Source organism: Oncorhynchus tshawytscha, linkage group LG07 (genome assembly GCF_018296145.1).
Source record: "Oncorhynchus tshawytscha isolate Ot180627B linkage group LG07, Otsh_v2.0, whole genome shotgun sequence".
Classification (NCBI taxonomy): Eukaryota; Metazoa; Chordata; class Actinopteri; order Salmoniformes; family Salmonidae; genus Oncorhynchus; species Oncorhynchus tshawytscha.
In genome coordinates, this window is record NC_056435.1 from 46,331,140 (window position 1) to 46,352,332 (window position 21,193).

The 21,193-nt window shown below is 42.6% G+C and overlaps 1 protein-coding gene across 4 annotated transcripts in view; it reads right to left on the minus strand.

Annotated features, from left to right (window-relative positions):
- Positions 1 to 391: 391 nt before the first annotated feature.
- LOC112254648 (E3 ubiquitin-protein ligase RAD18) overlaps positions 392 to 21,193 on the minus strand; it is an 84,366-nt gene continuing 63,564 nt past the window's right edge. For 2 of the 4 annotated variants that reach the window (XM_024427375.2, XM_024427374.2), the window contains one exon: positions 392 to 1,268. In XM_024427375.2, coding sequence (XP_024283143.1) covers positions 1,142 to 1,268 — 127 coding nt within the window. In that variant the 3' untranslated portion in view covers positions 392 to 1,141. The remainder of the gene's footprint in view (positions 1,269 to 21,193) is intronic. The other 2 variants (XM_024427373.2, XR_002954175.2) reach the window with 2 other exon arrangements.

Sequence of the window (21,193 nt, forward strand, 5' to 3'; positions counted from 1 at the left end):
TACTAATTATATTTTAGGGCAACTTTCCCTTTTACTTCAGTACATTCCGAAAGAAAATAATGTACTTTTTACTCCATAAATTTTCCCTGACACCCAAAATTACTCGTTACATTTTGACAGGAAAATTGTCCAATTCATACACTTCTCAAGAGAACATACCTGGTCATCCCAACTGCATCTGATATGGCAGACACTTTAAACACAGATGCTTTGTTTGTATTATGTCTGAGTGTTGGAGTGTGCCCCTGGCTATCCGTCAATATATATATATATATATTTTTTTAAATTTTATAAAAAATTGTGCTGACTTTATTTATTTATACTTAAGTACATTTGAGCAATTCCATTTACTTTTGATACTTCAGTATTTTTTAAAACCAAATACTTTTAGACTTTTACTCAAGTTGTACTTTACTGGGTGACTTTTACTTTAGTTATTTTCTATTAAGGTATCTTTACTTTTACTCAAGTATGACCATTTAGTACTTTTCCCACCACTGGATGTGGCTGGGGTTTATAGAATTTCTTTCACATGACCCATCAATTTAGACAAGTGTGTCTGGGTAAGCGTAATCTAATATTTATAAAATATTTTTACTTTCTGTTTTCCTGGAATTTTTCCTTATCGTAGGCTACTACTTTACGTCTTAATCTTTACTACACTACTCACTGTTTAGCACATGACCTCACATGTGAATCCTTAAAGAGATGGGTGGGGCTGGCTTAACAGGGTCTGAACAATGCTGAATGCGTATGGACAAAGGAGAGGTCTCCAGTAGGTACCAAAACATTCAAAGGTCCTTTTCTCGAAAGCGAGGTTAAAAATGTATCAAGTTTCAAAGCAGAATTAGTTTCCCTTTGTTCCTCAAAAATGCAGTATATGATATACCAATTTGTAGCTCTGAGTCTCTACTTTTATCCAGTGTTAAAAAACAATTACACATATGTGCTCTTTATGACAGAATGTTACAATTAGGTGAAATAAACTGGGTTTTTCTCCACCAAGTTTCACCACTCAAAATGTATCTAATTGGTGGAACAACCAAGTTATAAAATGACAAATAAAATGTATTGCTTAACATGCTATACCCTGAACATTTGCTTAAAGAAATTAGATAAAGGTGAAGGCGTTTAACAGAGTTCAGCTCGACTCCTTCCTGTCCTCTTCCCAGGTTTTCCGGGCTCGTTTTCCCAGGACAAGTGGCAGTGAAGAGTCTTCCTCCTTGGAGCAGGAAGCCCGTTTCCCACTCGAGGCGTTCTCCAAAACTCTGGGGAGAGAAATTCTCAGAAGTGAGTCTAGGGCCTTTCATCATATATCAAGCCCCAGGTTAATAGAGCAGAAAGGCCAAATCACATTATTAGAAAATAATAAAGTAGAACAATGCAGGACATCTATGGAGATATTCTCTCACAGACAAACTGAACAGCAACAGCTGTCTATGAGTCCTGGTTCATGTGGTTGTTCCCGGGGGAAAGAACAGAAGAACATTATGGTTATATCTCCCATCCCTATGTGGTATCCCCACTAATGATATAGCTAGATTAAAGCACTACTTGACAACAGTGTTTCCAGGGAAACTATGCTGATGTGTTGGTCATGGTGGTCAATGCAGTACAGTGCAGATCCAAATTGACTGTCTACGGTCACTGCAGATGGCTAATAACATAAAGGATCTGCTCTGTTCTCTTCTCACATTCCCTTGTTGCCACATACCCATGAATACAGACAGAAGGTCAACATGCGGAGGTCATGTCTCTGCAGAAGGTCACAGACCCCTCTACACTGTCAGGCTCAGTAGGGCCCTGTGGAGTGAATATAAAACACCACTACATGTAAAGCAGGGATGGGCAACTTTGATGGGAGTGGGGGCCACAGAAAAACGGAACTCATCCTGAGGGGCCGCAGTGGCTCATGGGTCTGCAGTACCCACATCCATACACCCCTCCTGCAATTCAACACATTTTGCCATGGGGCAGAGAGAAGATTTAGCAATTTTATAACGGATTTCCTACAATTCTACACATTTTGCCAAAGGGTGGAGGAAAATGTTTGCAGTTTTTAATATAACTTTGATCAATGGGCCCTATCCCAGTTGGTAATTCAACCATTCTTAATACAAGTTTAGATAGCCAGACCCTGGACTAACTTACCAATCTAAACATTTTTTGCTGACATGGACTAATTGACTGACAGCTGATGCACAACCACATTTCGAAATTGCACCTTGTTTATACAATTATTCTAACTCTTAACAGTAAGTTATTAGTCTGCAGTTGCCCATCCCTCCCTTTTTCAAGGGAGCCCTGCATGAACACAAAATATAAAATGTACAACATTCTAACAGACAACGTAATAATAGCACACAATACTACAATTAAGTTAAGAAGCAAAACGCATTCCTCAACAATGAGGTCCTCCATTATCAACTTGAACTGCCCTAAAGGCACCAGAACATCAAGGTGCAGAGAGCTCCGCAGATCATTCCATATACAGGGCGCATGCAGATACACCTAATTCCGTAGAGATCAACCGGACATCTAGAGTTACCCATCCCTGTGATCGGGTCTGCTGACACGTATGTCTGTAATTTAACAATGAAGTAAGGTATGGCGGAAGTTTGCAAAAGAGGGTTTTTATAAAGAAATAGAGAACAGTGCATTGATCTACGAGACTTAAAAGAGGGCCAGCCTACTTTCTGATACAGAATGGAGTGATGTGTACTGAAACTGTAACCCATAAGAAAGTGCAGTGAGTGCACTGACAAAAATCCAATGGTTTCAATACAGAGCAGGCAGCATTCATATAGACAATATCACCATAATCTATAACCGGGATGAATGTCAACTGAATGTCTGTTTTTTTCGTTGCTATTTAACGAAAGGCATGACCTATTCCTATAAAGCAGTGGTCACCAACCGGTCGATCTCCAAGCAATTCCTAGTTGATCACCAAACATTTCTGTTTTTTTTTTCTTTCTTCATGCTGTTAACAGTACGTGCACTTGATTCAGCAGCCTAGTGCCGGGAAAGCAAAGTCTTCTCATTTTGAACAATTGAATGTGTCTGAAGGCAGAACTCCGCCTAGCCGTCAGCCCCAGAGTGCAAATCAAGTACAACTATAGGCATACCACTGGTCAATCAGACAGCTCAGATCACTGTGTCTGCACAGTTACCTTGCACCAGACGAGTAAAAAGAAGCCTTGAATGCACAGCAAAGTTGATCATGTGAAATTTCAACTTTTAAAAATATGACTAGAGACTCAACAAATACAACACAGAGCTGCTGTTTTTATGAGTAAGTTCATGTTTGCGTTGTTATTCAGCACTGTCAACACTTTGTTCAACAGTTTCCTAAGCCATAAATGTGCATTTCGATAAGTTTGCGTTATTATTAGCGTCCTGTGTCTTTTTTAATATCAAGGAATATTTCCCTTTCTCTAGTCATAGGAGTAAAAACATGAATTGGTGCATGAGGCAGAAGTAATGCAGTGCGACTTAGGCTCGCCATGAGCTGGAAGACTGTGTCCCATTTTCTCAGCGGAGGGAGAGAGGAGGGATGGTGAGTCAGGTGGGAGGCAGCCTTACCACTGCTCTCTCCTCTGATTGACCATCAGATGCAGGCCATCAGATGCAGTCCAGTAAAAAAAGTAAACAAAAGATTATGCTCACTCAGCTGTGCCTCACAAGTATTACAACAAATGATCTAGTACCAGTGGGATCAAATACCTAAAATGTTGAAATATAATTTCTAAATGGTATGAGAAGAACCACACTGGCAGAGAAATTCAAGCGTAGCCAATATGCGGTGAAAATGTATTGGGCCTATAGTCTACTGCACAAACCTTATCGCTACAGAACAGTTTTATTTGGTTAATGTTGCATAGGCTTGTTTTTTTTGTTTAAAAGAGTGATAGATCTCTGCTTGCATTTTGACTCAGAAAAGGTTGGTGACCACTGCTATAAAGGAAGACCATTTGAATTCTTAACTAACTCATCAATATGCTTCTTGAAAGATAGCTTTTCTTCAATCCAGATACCCAGATATTTATAAGCCAGGATACAAACAATGTGGGCACCATCCAAAGCACATATGCAGAAACCATCAGATACATTTGAAAGCATTTTGGAAAATAATACACAGTTGAAGTCGGAGGTTAGTCATTAAAACTCGTTTTTCAACCACTCCACAAATTTCTTGTAACAAACTATAGTTTTGGCAAGTCGCTTAGGACATCTACTTTGTGCATGACACAAGTACATTTTCCAACAATGGTTTACAGATGATTTCACTTATAGTTCACTGTATCACAAATCCAGTGGGTCAGAAGTTTACATACACTAAGTTGACTGTGCCTTTAAACAGCTTGGAAAATTCCAGAAAATTATGTTCTGATAGGCTAATTGACATCATTTGAATCAATTGGAGGTGTACCTGTGGATGTATTTCAATGCCTACCTTTAAACTCAGTGCCTCTTTGCTTGACATCATGGGAAAATCAAAAGAAATCAGCTCAAAAATTGTAGACCTCCACACGCCTGGTTCATCCTTGTGAGCAATTTCCAAACGCCTGAAGGTACCACATTTATCTGGACAAACAATAGTAAGCAAGTATAAACACCATGGGACCGACACAGTCGTCATACCGCTCAGGAAGGAGACGCGTTCTGCCTCCTAGAGATGAACGTACTTTGGGGCGAAAAGTGCAAATCAATCCCAGAACAACAGCAAAGGACCTTGTGAAGATGCTGGAGGAAACAGGTACAAAAGTATCTATATCAACAGTAAAACGAGTCCTATATCGACATAACCTGAAAGGCTGCAAGAAAGAAGCCAATGCTCCAAAACCGCCATAAATGCCATGGAACGCCATGGCATCATGAGGGAAGAAAATTATGTGGATATATTGAAGCTACATCTCAAGCCATCAGTCAGGAAGTTAAAGCTTGGTCACAAATTGGGTCTTCCAAATGGACAATGACCCCAAGCTTACTTCCAAAGTTGTGGTAAAATGGCTTAAGGACAACAAAGTCAAGGTATTGGAGTGGCCATCACAAAGCCCTGACCTCAACCCTATAGAAAATGTGTGGGCAGAACTGAAAAAGCATGTGCGAGCAAGGAGGCCTACAAACCCGACTCCATTACACCAACTCTGTCAGGAGGAATGGGCCAAAATTCACCCAACTTATTTGGGAAGCTTGTGGAAGGCTACCCAAAACGTTTGAACCAAGTTAAACAATTTAAAGGCAATGCTACCAAATACTAATTGAGTGTATGAAAACTTCTGACCCACAGGGAATGTGATGAAAGAAATAAAAGCTGATTTTTTTTGGGATCTCCACTATTATTCTGACATTTCACATTCTTAAAATAAAATTGTGATCTTAACTGACCTAAGACAGGGGATTTTTGCAAGGATTAAATGTCAGGAATTGTGAAACTGAGTTTAAATGTATTTGGCTAAGGTGTATGTAAAATTTCGACTTCAACTGTATACTTATTTGTCCCTGCATTAAGTACCAAGTCCAGTTCAACAAAGGCTTTCTGAAAACCATAACAGTTCTGAAAGAGCCTTGTCAACAGAAGGGCCAACAGAATGCACTAAAGTATCATCCGCATACAAGGGGAGGTTACAATTTCTTACAGACAAGAAAATATTGTTTATATAGATAGTAAAAGTACAGGGCCCAACATTGACCACTGGGGGACAACTTTTCATAATATCAAGGAATCGTGATTTAACACCATCAGAAGAAACACATTGTGTCCTGCCTGTCAGGTAGTTTTAAAACCAATTGCAGGCTGCCTGACCCAGGCAATTTACAATGTCATTTGTCACCAAAGAAGCAGCAGATATAGTGCTATGAATGGCCTGAAACCAGACCGATGGACACTAAGCTGAGTGTTTATTAAAGATTCAACATTTTTCGCTAAGCAAGGCAGTTTAGAGATCGGGTGAAAATGATTAATGTCAGAGGGGCACCACCTTGAGGAGAGGGAGCACATGAGGAGCCTTTCAGGCCCTAGGGATCACACCCGAGATACAGTCAGGTCCATAAATACTGCCGCCATTTAAAAAGATGACCAAAAATAAATACAAATACTGATCTATATTGTATGCTCAAAGAAATTAGGAAATAATATTATTTTATAATAATAAAATTGCTCAGGGAAATATATTTTGTTTAGCAAGTAATAAAACAAATCTCAAAAAGATGGGATCAAAATTATTGGCATCCCTGTTGTCAATACCCTTTTTCAATAACCTTTTCTAAAATGTTTTATGAGATTGAAAAACACTTTGGGAGGGATCTTAGACCCTTCCTCCTTACGGAATCTTTACATTTTTAATCTACTCGTATGAACTGCCTTCTTCAATTCAAACCACAGATCCGGAGGCTAAGATGACCATTGCAAAATGTTGATTTTGTGGTCAATTAAACTTTTTTTTTTGTGGATTCTGATTAGTACTTGGGGTTATTGTATTGCAGGAAGATCCACTTGCGGCCAAGTGTCAGCCTTCTGGCAGAGGCAACCAGGTTTTTGGCTAAATTGTCCTGGTAAGTTCACAATGCCGTTGACCTTAACAATAGCCCCATAACAGCAATGATCCACCACCATATTTTACAGTAGGTATGAGGTACTTTTCTGCATATGCTTCTGTTTTTCAACCGGTTTGCCTTCCAGCAAGACAATAACTCCAAGCACACATCAAAATCCACAAAGAAATGATTAATTGGCCACAAAATGTACATTTTGAAATGGCTATCTCAGTCTGAACACAGGGGTGTCAATTTTGTACCCTACCATTTTGAGAAGAAAAAAAAATTACTTGTTAAACAAAATATTTTTCTAAGAGCAATTGTATTAGTATAAAATTATACAATGAGTGTACAAAACATTAAGAATACCTTCTTACTACTGAGTTGCACCCCCATCAATGAGGAATCATAGCTTTCACCTGGTCGGTCTTTGTCATGAAAAGAGCCGGTATTCATAGTCTTTTGTACACTCCGTGTATCATTTCCCAGTTTTTTGCCTACAATATAGCAATATTAGCTGGCGAAGCTAATCTGAAAACAAGACTCCTAACACTCCCTAAATGATATCAGCATATCGATTGTGCAACCAGGGCTGGTAAAACCCTGGATCATTGTTACTCTAACTTCCGCGACGCATATAAGGCCCTCCCCCGCCCTCCTTTCTGAAAAGTTGACCACGACTCCATTTTGTTGCTCCCAGCCTAAAGACAGAAACTAAACCAGGAAGCTCCCGCGCTCAGGTCTGTTCAACGCTGGTTCGACCAATCTGATTCCACGCTTCAAGATTGCTTTGATCAAGTGGACTGAGATATGTTCCGCATTGTGTCAAACAACAACATTGACGAATACGCTAATTCAGTGAGCGAGTTTATTAGCAAGTGCATCGGCGATGTCATACCCACAGCAACTATTAAAACATTTCCAAACCAGAAACCATGGATTGATGGCAGCATTTGCACGAAACTGAAAGTGCGAACCACTGCTTTTAATCAGGGCAAGGTGACTGGAAACATGACCAAATACAAACAGCATAGCTATTCCCTCCGCAAGGCAATCAAACAAGCTAAGCGTCAGTGTAGAGTCGCAATTCAACGGCTCAGACACAAGAGGTATGTGGCAAGGTCTACAGTCAATCACGGATTACAAAAAGAAAACCAACCCCATCGCGGACCAGGATGTCTTGCTCCCAGACAGACCAAACAACTTTTCCCTTTGAGGACAATACAGTGCCACTGACAGGGCCCGCTACCAATACCTGCGGGCTCTCTTTCACTGCAGCCGACGTGAGTAAAACATTTAAACGTGTTAACCCTCACATGGCTGCAGGCCCAGACGGCATCCCCAGCCGCGTCCGCAGAACAGCTGGGTGGTGTGTTTACAGACATATTCAATCAATCCTTATCCCAGTCTGCTGTTCCTACATGCTTCAAGAGGCCCACCATTGTTCCTGTTCCCAAGAAAGATAAGGTAACTGAGCTAAACGACTCCCGCCCCGTAGCACTCACTTCCGTCATCATGAAGTGCTTTGAGAGACTAGTCAATCACCATATCACCTCCACCCTACATAACACCCTAGACCGACTCCAATTTGCTTACAGCCCCAATAGGTCCACAGAAGACGCAATCGCAACCACACTGCACACTGCCCTAACCCATCTGGACAAGAGGAATACCTATGTGAGAATGCTGTTCATCGACTACAACTCAGCATTTAACACCATAGTACCCTCCAAACTCGTCATCAAGCTCGAGACCCTGGGTCTTGACCCCACCCTGTGCAACTGGGTACTGTACTTCCTGACGGGCCGCCCCAAGGTGGTGAGGGTAGGTAACAACATCTCCACCCCGCTGATCCTCAACACTGGGGCCCCACAAGGGTGCGTTCTGAGCCCTCTCCTGTACTCCCTGTTCACCCACGACTGCATGGCGATGCACACCTCCAACTCAATCATCAAGTTTGCAGACGACACTACAGTGGTAGGCTTGATTACCAACAACGACGAGACGGCCTACAGGGAGGAGGTGAAGGCCCTCGGAGTGTGGTGTCAGGAAAATAACCTCACACTCAACGTCAACAAAACAAAGGAGATGATCGTGGACTTCAGAAACAGCAGAAGGAGCACCCCCCTATCCACATCGACGGGACAGTAGTGGTGAGGGTAGTAAGTTTTAAGTTCCTCGGCGTACACATCACGGACAAACTGAATTGGTCCACCCACACAGACAGCGTGGTGAAGAAGGAGCAGCAGCGCCTCTTTAACCACTGAAGAAATTTGCCTTGTCACCAAAAGCACTCAAACTTTTACAGATGCACAATCTAGAGCATCCTGTCGGGCTGTATCACCGCCTGGTACGACAACTGCTCCACCCACAACCGTAAGGCTCTCCAGAGGGTAGTGAGGTCTGCACAACGCATCACCGGGAGCAAACTACCTGCCCTCCAGGACACCTACACCACCCGGTGCCACAGGAAGGCCATTAAGATCATCAAGGATCTCAACCACCCGAGCCACTGCCTGTTCACCCCGCTATCATCCAGAAGGTGAGGTCAGTACAGGTGCATCAAAGCAGGGACCGAGACTGAAAAACAGCTTCAATTTAACCTTGCGCAATACCCTAGATGCAGTTGCACCCCTAAAAACTAAAAACATTTCTCATAAGAAACTAGCTCCCTGGTACACAGAAAATACCCGAGCTCTAAAGCAAGCTTCTAGAAAATTGGAAATGGCACCACACCAAACTGGAAGTCTTCTGACTAGCTTGGAAAGACAGTACCGTGCAGTACCGAAGAGCCCTTACTGCTGCTCGATCATCCTATTTTTCTAACTTAATTGAGGAAAATAAGAACAATCCGAAATTCCTTTTTGATACTGTCGCAAAGCTAACTAAAAAGCAGCATTCCCCAAGAGAGGATGGCTTTCACTTCAGCAGTGATAAATTCATGAACTTCTCTGAGGAAAAGATCATGATTATTAGAAAGCAAATTACAGACTCCTCTTTAAATCTGCCTATTCCTTCAAAACTCAGTTGTCCTGAGTCTGCACAACTCTGCCAGGACCTATGATCAAGAGAGACGCGAAGTGTGTTTTAGTACTATATCTCTTGACACAATGATGAAAATAATCATGGCCTCTAAACCTTCAAGCTGCATACTGGACCCTATTCCAACTAAACTACTGAAAGAGCTGCTTCCTGTGCTTGGACCTCCTATGTTGAACATAATAAACGGCTCTCTATCCACCGGATGTGTACCAAACTCACTAAAAGTGCCAGCAATAAAGCCTCTCCTGAAATAGTCAAACCTTGACCCAGAAAATATAAAAAACTATCGGCCTATATCGAATCTTCCATTCCTCTCAAAACTTTTAGAAAAGGCTGTTGCGCAGCAACTTACTGCTTCCTGAAGTAAGTGAATACGAAGAACAATGGATACGAAATGCTTCAGTCTGGTTTTAGACCACATCATAGCACTGAGACTGCACTTGTGAAGGTGGTAAATGACCTTTTAATGGCATCAGACCTAGGCTCTGCATCTGTCCTCGTGCACCTAGACCTTAGTGCTGCTTTTGATACCATCGATCACCACATTCTTTTGGAGAGATTGGAAACCCAAATTGGTCTACACGGACAAGTTCTGGCCTGGTTTAGATCTTATCTGTCGGGAAGATATCAGTTTGTCTCTGTGAATGGTTTGTCCTCTGACAAATCAACTGTAAATTTCGGTGTTCGTCAAGGTTCCGTTTTAGGACCACTATTGTTTTCACTATATATTTTACCTCTTGGGGATGTCATTCGAAAACGTAATGTTAACTTTCACTGCTATGCTGATGACACACAGCTGTGCATTTCAATGAAACATCGTGAAGCCCCAAAATTTCCCTCGCTAGAAGCATGTGTTTCAGACATAAGGAAGTGGATGGCTGCAAACTTTCTACTTTTAAACTCGGACAAAACAGAGATGCTTGTTCTAGGTCCCAAGAAACCAAGATCTTCTGTTGAATCTGACAATTAATCTTAATGGTTGTACAGTCGTCTCAAATAAAACTGTGAAGGACCTCGGCAGACCCTGATCTCTCTTTTGAAGAACATATCAAGACCATTTCAGGACAGCTTTTTTTCCATCTACGTAACATTGCAAAAATCAGAAACTTTCTGTCCAAAAATGATGCAGAAAAATTAATCCATGCTTTTGTCACTTCTAGGTTAGACTACTGCAATGCTCTACTTTCCGGCTACCCGGATAAAGCACTAAATAAACTTCAGTTAGTGCTAAATTCAGCTGCTAGAATCCTGACTAGAACCCAAAAATTTGATCATATTACTCCAGTTCTAGCCTCCCTACACTGGCTTCCTGTCAAGGCAAGGGATGATTTCAAGGTTTTACTGCTTTTACTGCTAACCTACAAAGCATTACATGGGCTTGCTCCTACCTATCTCTCTGATTTGGTCCTGCCGTACATACCTACACGTACGCTACGGTCACAAGACGCAGGCCTCCTAATTGTCCCTAGAATTTCTAAGCAAACAGCTGGAGGCAGGGCTTTCTCCTATAGAGCTCCATTTTTATGGAATGGTCTGCCTACCCATGTAAGAGACGCAAACTCGGTCTCAACCTTTAAGTCTTGACTGAAGACTCATCTCTTCAGTGGGTCATATGATTGATATTCTCTCTCTCTCTCTCTCTCTCTCTCAGGACCTGAGCCCTAGGACCATGCCTCAGGACTACCTGACATGATGACTCCTTGCTGTCCCCAGTCCACCTGGCCGTGCTGCTGCTCCAGTTTCAACTGTTCTGCCTTATTATTATTGGACCATGCTGGTCATTTATGAACATCTTGGCCATGTTCTGTTATAATCTCCACCCGGCACAGCCAGAAGAGGACTGGCCACCCCACATAGCCTGGTTCCTCTCTAGGTTTCTTCCTAGGTTTTGGCCTTTCTAGGGAGTTTTTCCTAGCCACCGTGCTTCTACACCTGCATTGCTTGCTGTTTGGGGTTTTAGGCCGGGTTTCTTTACAGCACTTTGAGATATCAGCTGATGTACGAAGGGCTATATAAATACATTTGATTTGATCTCACGGCCATCAGACTGTTAAACAGCCACCACTAACATTGAGTGGCTGCTGCCAACATACTGACTCAACTCCAGCCACTTTAATAATGTAAAAATTGATAAAAAATGTATCACTAGCCACTTTAAACAATGTCACTTCATATAATGTTTACATACCCTACGTTACTTATCTCATATGTATATACTGTACTCGATACCATCTACTGCATCTTGCCTATGCCGGTCTGTACCATCACTCATTCATATATTTGTATGTACATATTCTTCATTCCTCTACACTTGTGTGTATGAGGTAGTTGTTGTGAAATTGTTAGGTTAGATTACTCGTTGGTTATTACTGCATTGTCAGAACTAGAAGAACAAGCATTTCGCTACACTCGCATTAACATCTGCTAACCATGTGTATGTGACAAATAAAATTGGATTTGATCTTGATTCATAGATGACGCGCATTTCCTATTGCTTTCTCCTGAAATTTCTAACCTCTCTCTCTTTTCTTCTCACTCTCTCTCTATGTCTGCTCGGCCACCAATTGCCAGGGTGACACAGAGAAACCTGAGAAACAGTCACACGATGTTCTCTCAGAGAAAAAGTGCATCAAAATGAATTAACACCAAGGGTAAGCTGGTTTTCGGGGCGACAATCTGCCCATATCATTTTCCACCATCTCCATTTCATGTGGAATAACTAGAACAGACTGGCTAAGTAGCCCCGAGACATGGGAAAATGAAGGGAGCAGTATAGAAGAATTCTCTATGGCTTGAGGTTCACTCTACTTTGGCCAGCGCATGGCCAACAAGTCACACAGCCAATTATCACATCGAGCTTTGTCTGCTTGGCATCCTCGCTAGGCAGCAGAATGGATGTGCCCTGCTAATCAATGGCACCACAGAAGAGAAGTTATTATGTGCTTCCCTCCCTCTCACAGCAAATTTGTTGGAATGAAAGGACACTTGCCAGGAAACTAATTAATATTTCATTTTGATTGCTGCCTAGTTATTCAATTTTTATAAGCCATCTCCAATTAAACACATTTTTACTCTTATACACCAACACAAACACACTAGAGTCGACAGAGAGGGTGTCACGCCCTGACCTTAGTATTCTTTGTTTTCTTTATTATTTTGGTTAGGTCAGGGTGTGACATGGGTGATGTATGTGTTTTTGTACTGTCTTTAGGTTTTGTATGTTTATGGGGTTGTTTACTATCTAGGTGTTTTGTATGTCTATGGTTGCCTAGATTGGATCTCAATCAGAGGCAGCTATTTATCGTTGTCTCTGACTGGGAACCATATTTAGGCAGCCATATTCTTTGGGAAATTTGTGGGTTATTGTCTATGTGTTAGTTGTCTGTGTCTGCACTTATCATTAATAGCTTCACTTTCGTTTTGTTGGTTTGTAAGTTTGTTTAAGTGTTCTTCGTCTTATTAAAGAAGATGTATTCATCTCACGCTGCGCCTTGGTCTCCTCCATTCAACGAACGTGACAGAGGGTTGACGTGCTTCTAGCTCTTAGGATACTTTGCAGTATTTTGTTTTTTTATGTATTACAGTTGAAGTCGGAAGTTTACATACACTTAGGTTGGAGTCATTTTTCAACCACCCCACACATTTCTTGTTATCAAATTATAGTTTTGGCAGGTTGGTTAGGACATCTACTTTGTGTATGACACAAGTCATTTTTCCAACAATTGTTTACAGAAAGATTATTTAACTTACAATTCACTCGATCACAATTCCAGTGGGTCAGAGGTTTTCATACACTAAGTTGACTGTACCTTTAAACAGCTTGGAAAATTCCAGAAAATGACGTCATGGCTTTAGACGCTTCTGATAGGCTAATTGACCTCATTTGAGTCAATTGGAGGCGTCCCTGTGGATGTATTATTTCAAGGCCTACCTTCAAACTCAGTGCCTCTTTGCTTGACATCATGGGAAAATCAAAAGAAATCAGTCAAGACATCAGAAAAAAAATTGTAGACCTCCACAAGTCATCATTGGGAGCAATTTACAAACGCCTGAAGGTACCACGTTCATCTGTACTCTGACGTAGAAGTCAGTCACTGGCCGCGGGCAGCATTTGTTACTTTAACGCACGCACACATTCATCACTCCTCCGTTATCAGATAAGTTAACTTGTGTGTCGACCCACATTGTTAACTTCTCTGTCTTAGTACATACATTTCACACTTATGTCAGTGTTCATATTTAATATAAGCAATATGTATTATACTTATCGATGTTGTGGATGAGAGTGTTTGTTTGTTCTGTTCCTCTCTCTGTCCATCTCTGTAGCTTCCGGGTATGCTGGATAAGGACCCAAGCTAAGGGAATTGGGCTGACTTTGTAGTGCCTGTCCCAAATGGCTCATTAATGTAAATGAGAATATTGAAAGACACTGTCAGTAGTGATGTAATTCTGTAAATGTTAGGTTGTGATTTTGTTTCACAAACGTGTTGCAATGTATATACTTTAGTATGTTTAGTTAAATGGAAAATGTAGGTTTGTATAGGTAATTGCTTAATTAATTAGTGTTAATTGTTCTGAGGGGAGGGGCTAGCCCTACAAAATGAGCGTCTCTTTCAGTTCATGGAGAGGCATTTTGGATTGAGCTGTGGATGGGGTTGCATTGTTTTTAGCTGGCCCATAAGGTATATGTTTGATGGCAGTAAAGTTGTTTTTGTTCCGGAATCACTTTGTATATAAACACCCTTGCACAGAAGAACTTTTGCGGCTCCAACATCTTTTTATTTTGATAGAGGTTAGGTTTTCCAGTATAGCCTTCTGGCCTAATCTACGTGACATGTACAAACAAAGGATACGCAAGTATAAACACGACGGGACCACGCAGCCATCATACCGCTCAGGAAGGAGACGCATTCTGTCTCCTAGAGATGAATGTACTTTTGTGCGAAAAGTGCAAATCAATCCCAGAACAACAGCAAAGGACCTTGTGAAGATTCTGGAGGAACAAAAGTATCTATATCCACAGTAAAACGAGTCCTATATCGACATAATCTGAAATGCCGCTCAGTAAGGAAGAAGACACTGCTCCAAAACCGCCATAAAAAAAGCCAGACCACAGTTTGCAACTGCACATGGGGAAAAAGAGAAATGTTCTCTGGTCTGATGAAACTAAAATAAAACTGTTTGGCCATAATGACCATCGTTATGTTTGGAGGAAAAAGGGGAGGCTTTAAAGCCAAAGAACACCATCCCAACCGTGAAGCACAGGGGTGGTAGCATCATGTTGTGGTGGTGCTTTGCTGCAGGACGGACTGGTGCACTTCACAAAATAGATGGCATCATGAGGGTGGAAAATTCTGTGGATGTATTGAGGCAACATCTCAAGCCATCAGTCAGGAAGTTAAAGCTTGGTCGCAAATGGGTCTTCCAAATGGACAAGAAATAAAATAAAAGCTGAAATAAATAATTCTCTCTACTACTATTCTGACATTTCACATTCTCAAATCAAATCAAATTTTATTTGTCACATACACATGGTTAGCAGATGTTAATGCGAGTGTAGCGAAATGCTTGTGCTTCTAGTTCCGACAATGCAGTAATAACGAGCAAGTAATCTAACTAACAATTCCAAAAAAAACTACTGTCATACACAGTGTAAGGGGATAAAGAATATGTACATAAGGATATATGAATGAGTGATGGTACAGAGCAGCATAGGCAAAATACAGTAGATGATATCGAGTACAGTATATACATATGAGATAAGTATGTAAACCAAGTGGCATAGTTAAAGTGGCTAGTGATACATGTATTACATAAGGATGCAGTCGATGATATAGAGTACAGTATCAACGTATGCATATGAGATGAACAATGTAGGGTAAGTAACATTATATAAGGTAGCATTGTTTAAAGTGGCTAGTGATATATTTACATCATTTCCCATCGATTCCCATGATTAAAGTGGCTGGAGTAGAGTCAGTGTCATTGACAGTGTGTTGGCAGTAGCCACTCAATGTTAGTGGTGGCTGTTTAACAGTCTGATGGCCTTGAGATAGAAGCTGTTTTTCAGTCTCTCGGTCCCAGCTTTGATGCACCTGTACTGACCTCGCCTTCTGGATGGCAGCGGGGTGAACAGGCAGTGGCTCGGGTGGTTGATGTCCTTGATGATCTTTATGGCCTTCCTGTAGCATCGGGTGGTGTAGGTGTCCTGGAGGGCAGGTAGTTTGCCCCCGGTGATGCGTTGTGCAGACCTCACTACCCTCTGGAGAGCCTTACGGTTGAGGGCGGTGCAGTTGCCATACCAGGCGGTGATACAGCCCGCCAGGATGCTCTCGATTGTGCATCTGTAGAAGTTTGTGAGTGCTTTTGGTGACAAGCCGAATTTCTTCAGCCTCCTGAGGTTGAAGAGGCGCTGCTGCGCCTTCCTCACGATGCTGTCTGTGTGAGTGGACCAATTCAGTTTGTCTGTGATGTGTATGCCGAGGAACTTAAAACTTGCTACCCTCTCCACTACTGTTCCATCGATGTGGATGGGGGTGTTCCCTCTGCTGTTTCCTGAAGTCCACAATCATCTCCTTAGTTTTGTTGACGTTGAGTGTGAGGTTATTTTCCTGACACCACACTCCGAGGGCCCTCACCTCCTCCCTGTAGGCCGTCTCGTCGTTGTTGGTAATCAAGCCTACCACTGTTGTGTCGTCCGCAAACTTGATGATTGAGTTGGAGGCGTGCATGGCCAGCAAATTGGAGTGGGTCAAGGGTGTCAGGTAGGGTGGAGGTGATATGGTCCTTGACTAGTCTCTCAAAGCACTTCATGATGACGGATGTGAGTGCTACGGGCGGTAGTCGTTTAGCTCAGTTACCTTAGCTTTCTTGGGAACAGGAACAATGGTGGCCCTCTTGAAGCATGTGGGAACAGCAGACTGGTATAGGGATTGATTGAATATGTCCGTAAACACACCGGCCAGCTGGTCTGCGCATGCTCTGAGGGCGCGGCTGGGGATGCCGTCTGGGCCTGCAGCCTTGCGAGGGTTAACACGTTTAAATGTCTTACTCACCTCGGCTGCAGTGAAGGAGAGACCGCATGTTTCCGTTGCAGGCCGTGTCAGTGGCACTGTATTGTCCTCAAAGCGGGCAAAAGTTATTTAGTCTGCCTGGGAGCAAGACATCCTGGTCCGTGACTGGGCTGGGTTTCTTCCTGTAGTCCGTGATTGACTGTAGACCCTGCCACATACCTCTTGTGTCTGAGCCGTTGAATTGAGATTCTACTTTGTCTCTGTACTGGCGCTTAGCTTGTTTGATAGCCTTGCGGAGGGAATAGCTGCACTGTTTGTATTCAGCCATGTTACCAGACACCTTGCCCTGATTAAAAGCAGTGGTTCGTGCCTTCAGTTTCACACAAATGCTGCCATCAATCCACGGTTTCTGGTTAGGGAATGTTTTAATCGTTGCTATGGGAACGACATCTTCAACGCACGTTCTAATGAACTCGCACACCGTATCAGCGTATTCGTCAATGTTGTTGTCTGACGCAATACGAAACATCTCCCAGTCCACGTGATGGAAGCAGTCTTGGAGTGTGGAGTCAGCTTGGTCGGACCAGCGTTGGACAGACCTCAGCGTGGGAGCTTCTTGTTTTAGTTTCTGTCTGTAGGCAGGGATCAACAAAATGTAGTCGTGGTCAGCTTTTCCGAAAGGGGGCGGGGCAGGGCCTTATATGCGTCGCGGAAGTTAGAGTAACAATGATCCAGGGTCTTTCCACCCCTGGTTGCGCAATCGATATGCTGATAAAATTTAGGGAGTCTTGTTTTCAGATTAGCCTTGTTAAAATCCCCAGCTACAATGAATGCAGCCTCCGGATAAATCGTTTCCAGTTTGCAGAGAGTTAAATAAAGTTCGTTCAGAGCCATCGATGTGTCTGCTTGGGGGGGGATATATACGGCTGTGATTATAATCGAAGAGAATTCTCTTGGTAGATAATGCGGTCTACATTTGATTGTGAGGAATTCTAAATCAGGTTAACAGAAGGATTTGAGTTCCTGTATGTTTCTTTCATCACACCATGTCACGTTGGCCATAAGACATACGCCCCCGCCCCTCTTCTTACCAGAAAGATGTTTGTTTCTGTCGGCGCGATGCGTGGAGAAACCCGCTGGCTGCACCGCTTCGGATTGCGTCTCTCCAGTTAGCCATGTTTCCGTGAAGCAGAGAACGTTACAGTCTCTGATGTCCCTCTGGAATGCTACCCTTGCTCGGATTTCATCAACCTTGTTGTCAAGAGACTGGACATTGGCAAGAAGAATGCTAGGGAGTGGTGCACGATGTGCCCGTCTCCGGAGTCTGACCAGAAGACCGCTTCGTTTCCCTCTTTTTCTGAGTCGTTTTTTTTTTTTGGTCGCTGCATGTGATCCACTCGGTTACACTGGTTGTAAGGCAGAACACAGGATCCGCGTCGCGAAAAACATATTCTTGGTCGTACTGATGGTGAGTTGACGCTGATCTTATATTCAGTAGTTCTTGTCGGCTGTATGTAAAGAAACCTAAGATGACCTGGGGTACTAGTGTAAGAAATAACACGTAAAAAAACAAAAAACTGCATAGTTTCCTAGGAACGCGAAGCGAGGCGGCCATCTCTGTCGGCGCCGGAAGTACTGTGAGTATTCTTAAAATAAAGTGGTGATCCTTCTGACCTAAAACAGTGAATTTTTACTCAGTTTAAAAGTCAGGAATTGTGAAAAACTGAGTTTAAATGTATTTGTACATAAACTTCCAACTTCAACTGTACATCATTTTGTTTTATTAAATAATAATAATAATAAAGAAATAATAATGGCGGCACGTGTACAATGTGAGGCTCAGCGGCTACCCAGATTTTGTGAATTAGCAGTAATTCTTTGTTTATTCACTCAGTACAGCCTGACGTACACTCTATATAGCCGACAAGAACTCCTGGATATTGGAACAACATGCACAAAGAGAGTTTTTGAAATCTTACGACTTCCACTGGAGATCGCGAAGACGCCCCGGGAGACTGAAACATCGCAGAGAGGAAGTGTCCGGAGGTGGCGTTGAGATCGTAAACAAAGGCGAGGAAAGCAAAGTGGCCTACATGCTAGGCAAATGCTAACCTCACATCGGCTTTCACTACCTAGCCTTTTCCTCGCTAACGTCCGGTCACTTGTGAACTAAACAGTGGCTAAACAGCAGCATACCCGACAACGCTATTGGGCAAGAGGGGCGTAACGTCTTCAGGGCTGATCGTACGGCAGAGGACTCTGATAAGACCAGAGGAGGTGGTCTGTGCATTTATGTAAACAAAGCATTATGTACAGACAGTAACATAACCGGGAGTTACTGCTCAACCAATTTGGAGTACTTGATGATTAGGTGCAGGCCTTTTTACTTGCCTCGGGAGCTTACACCCATTGTTGTTACTACCGGATGCTAATGCTAAACTAGCAATGAAAGAACTGCAGGTTGCTATTAGCAAACAGCACATCCTGGTGGTGCTTTTATTGTTGCAGGGGATTTTACTCAAATCTGATTTTTTTCTCTCCAAAATTCCATGTGTCCTGCCCCACCAGAGGAGACAATACACTATACCACGTGTATACCAACATTCTGGAGGCTTACAAAGCCATTCCCCTCCCCCTGGGACAGTCTGATCACCTTTCCCTGTTCCTACTCCCCAAGTATTTATACCTCATTAAACACGTGAAACCATCAGTGAGGACAGTCAAAGTGTGTCCAGAGGGATCAGACTCATTACTACAGCACCAGTTTCAACATCAGACTGGAGATTGTTTGCCACTCAGGCCACCCTTGACTCCCATACGGACATTGAAACATATGCTTCTTCCGTTCTGGATTACAACATCGGCATCAACAATGTCACCACCCATAAACTAATAACGACCTTCCCCAACCAGAAGCCTTGGATGAACAGAGAGGTCGGACTACTGCTAAAGGCACGCAACACTGCTTTCAGATCCGGCGATGCGGAAGCCTACAGCTCATCCAGGGCCAACCTGAAAAAGGCTATCAAGATGGCAAAACATGACCACAAAGTGCAAATTGAAGAGCACTTAAACAACAACTCCGACCCTCGATGCATGTGGTAGGGCACCCAAGCCATCACAGACTACCGGTCAAAAAACACTACACCCACAGCCAGCGACGTCTCCATCGCCGTCGAGTTAAACAGGTTCTATGCTCACTTCGACAGGGACAACAAAGTGTTAAGGGAATTTTTATCAATGATGACTAATTATGTATACATTTCAATCAGGACTGACTAATCAGAATACTATTATGTTACTGCATATGTATGAATTTTCTTTTTAATCCTAGTACTGAATATAATGTGTGTAAATATAATCAAGAATTAGAACAATGACTGTCTGTACCATGGTAGAAATGAATTAACTTATAGCCAGACTGGCTAGAAGGCTTATCTACACCAGCTGTCCTAGGCTCAGTCATATATCATCTTAATAGGGAGAGACGATGTGAGAACCATACAGCCATTGTACTAGAGCGGAGATGACACGGGCTGGTACTGAAACTAATGACGTCATTTTAAGTTTATAACCTGTGGTAAAATGTGTAAGGAGCAGTACACTCGTGAATAAAAGCTGCTGGTTGACTTTAAGACTGGGCTCTGTCCATTTTATACAAATAAGGGTCATACAAATCCTTATGAATTGACAGAGTGTTTGATATTAATTGGGTATTAAAACAGAGGAATTTAATTCCTGCAACTCAAAGATCCAGCCATCAAAAAACAAACAAGGGTTTTGCCACCAAGTACTAAGTCATGTTTCGCAGAGGGGTCAAATACGTATTTCCCTCAATAAAACGCAAATCAATTTATAACATTTTTGACATGCGTTTTTTCTAGATTTTTTTGTTGTTATTCTGTCTCTCACTATTCAAATAAACCTACCATTAAAATTATAGACTGATCATTTCTTTGTCAGTGGGAAAACGTACAAAATCAGCAGGGGATCAAATACTTTTTTCCTTCACTGTATGTGAGAATGCTGTTGATAGACTTTAGCTCAGCATTCAATACGGGCATTCCCTCTAGGCTGGTCACCAAACTCCATGACCTACGGATCAGCCCCTCTCTCTGTGACTGGACTTTGGACTTTCTAACCAATAGACCCCAGTCTGTCAGGTTTGACAACTTCACCTCCTCAACCCTGAACCTGAACACCGGTGTGCCACAGGACTGCGTGCTGAGCCCCTTCCTGTACTCCCTCTTCACTGCGTCCTGTACTTCCCTCTTACGACTGCGTTCCTGCACATGGTTCCAACATCATTGTCAAGTTCGCAGATAACACCACGGTGGTAGGCCTGATCAGCGACAATGATGAGTCAGCCTACAGGGAGGAGGTCAAGCACCTGGCTGCATGGTGCGCTGACAACAACCTGGCCCTCAATGCAAAGAAAGGGTGTCTACATCTCTGAGGACCTCTCCTGGACCAACAATACCTCAAACCTGGTCAAAAAGGCACAGCAGCGCCTGTACTTTTGAGGAGGCTGAAGAAGGCTCGCCGGTCTACCAAGATCCTGGTGAACTTTTACCGCTGCACGGTCGAGAGCATTCTGA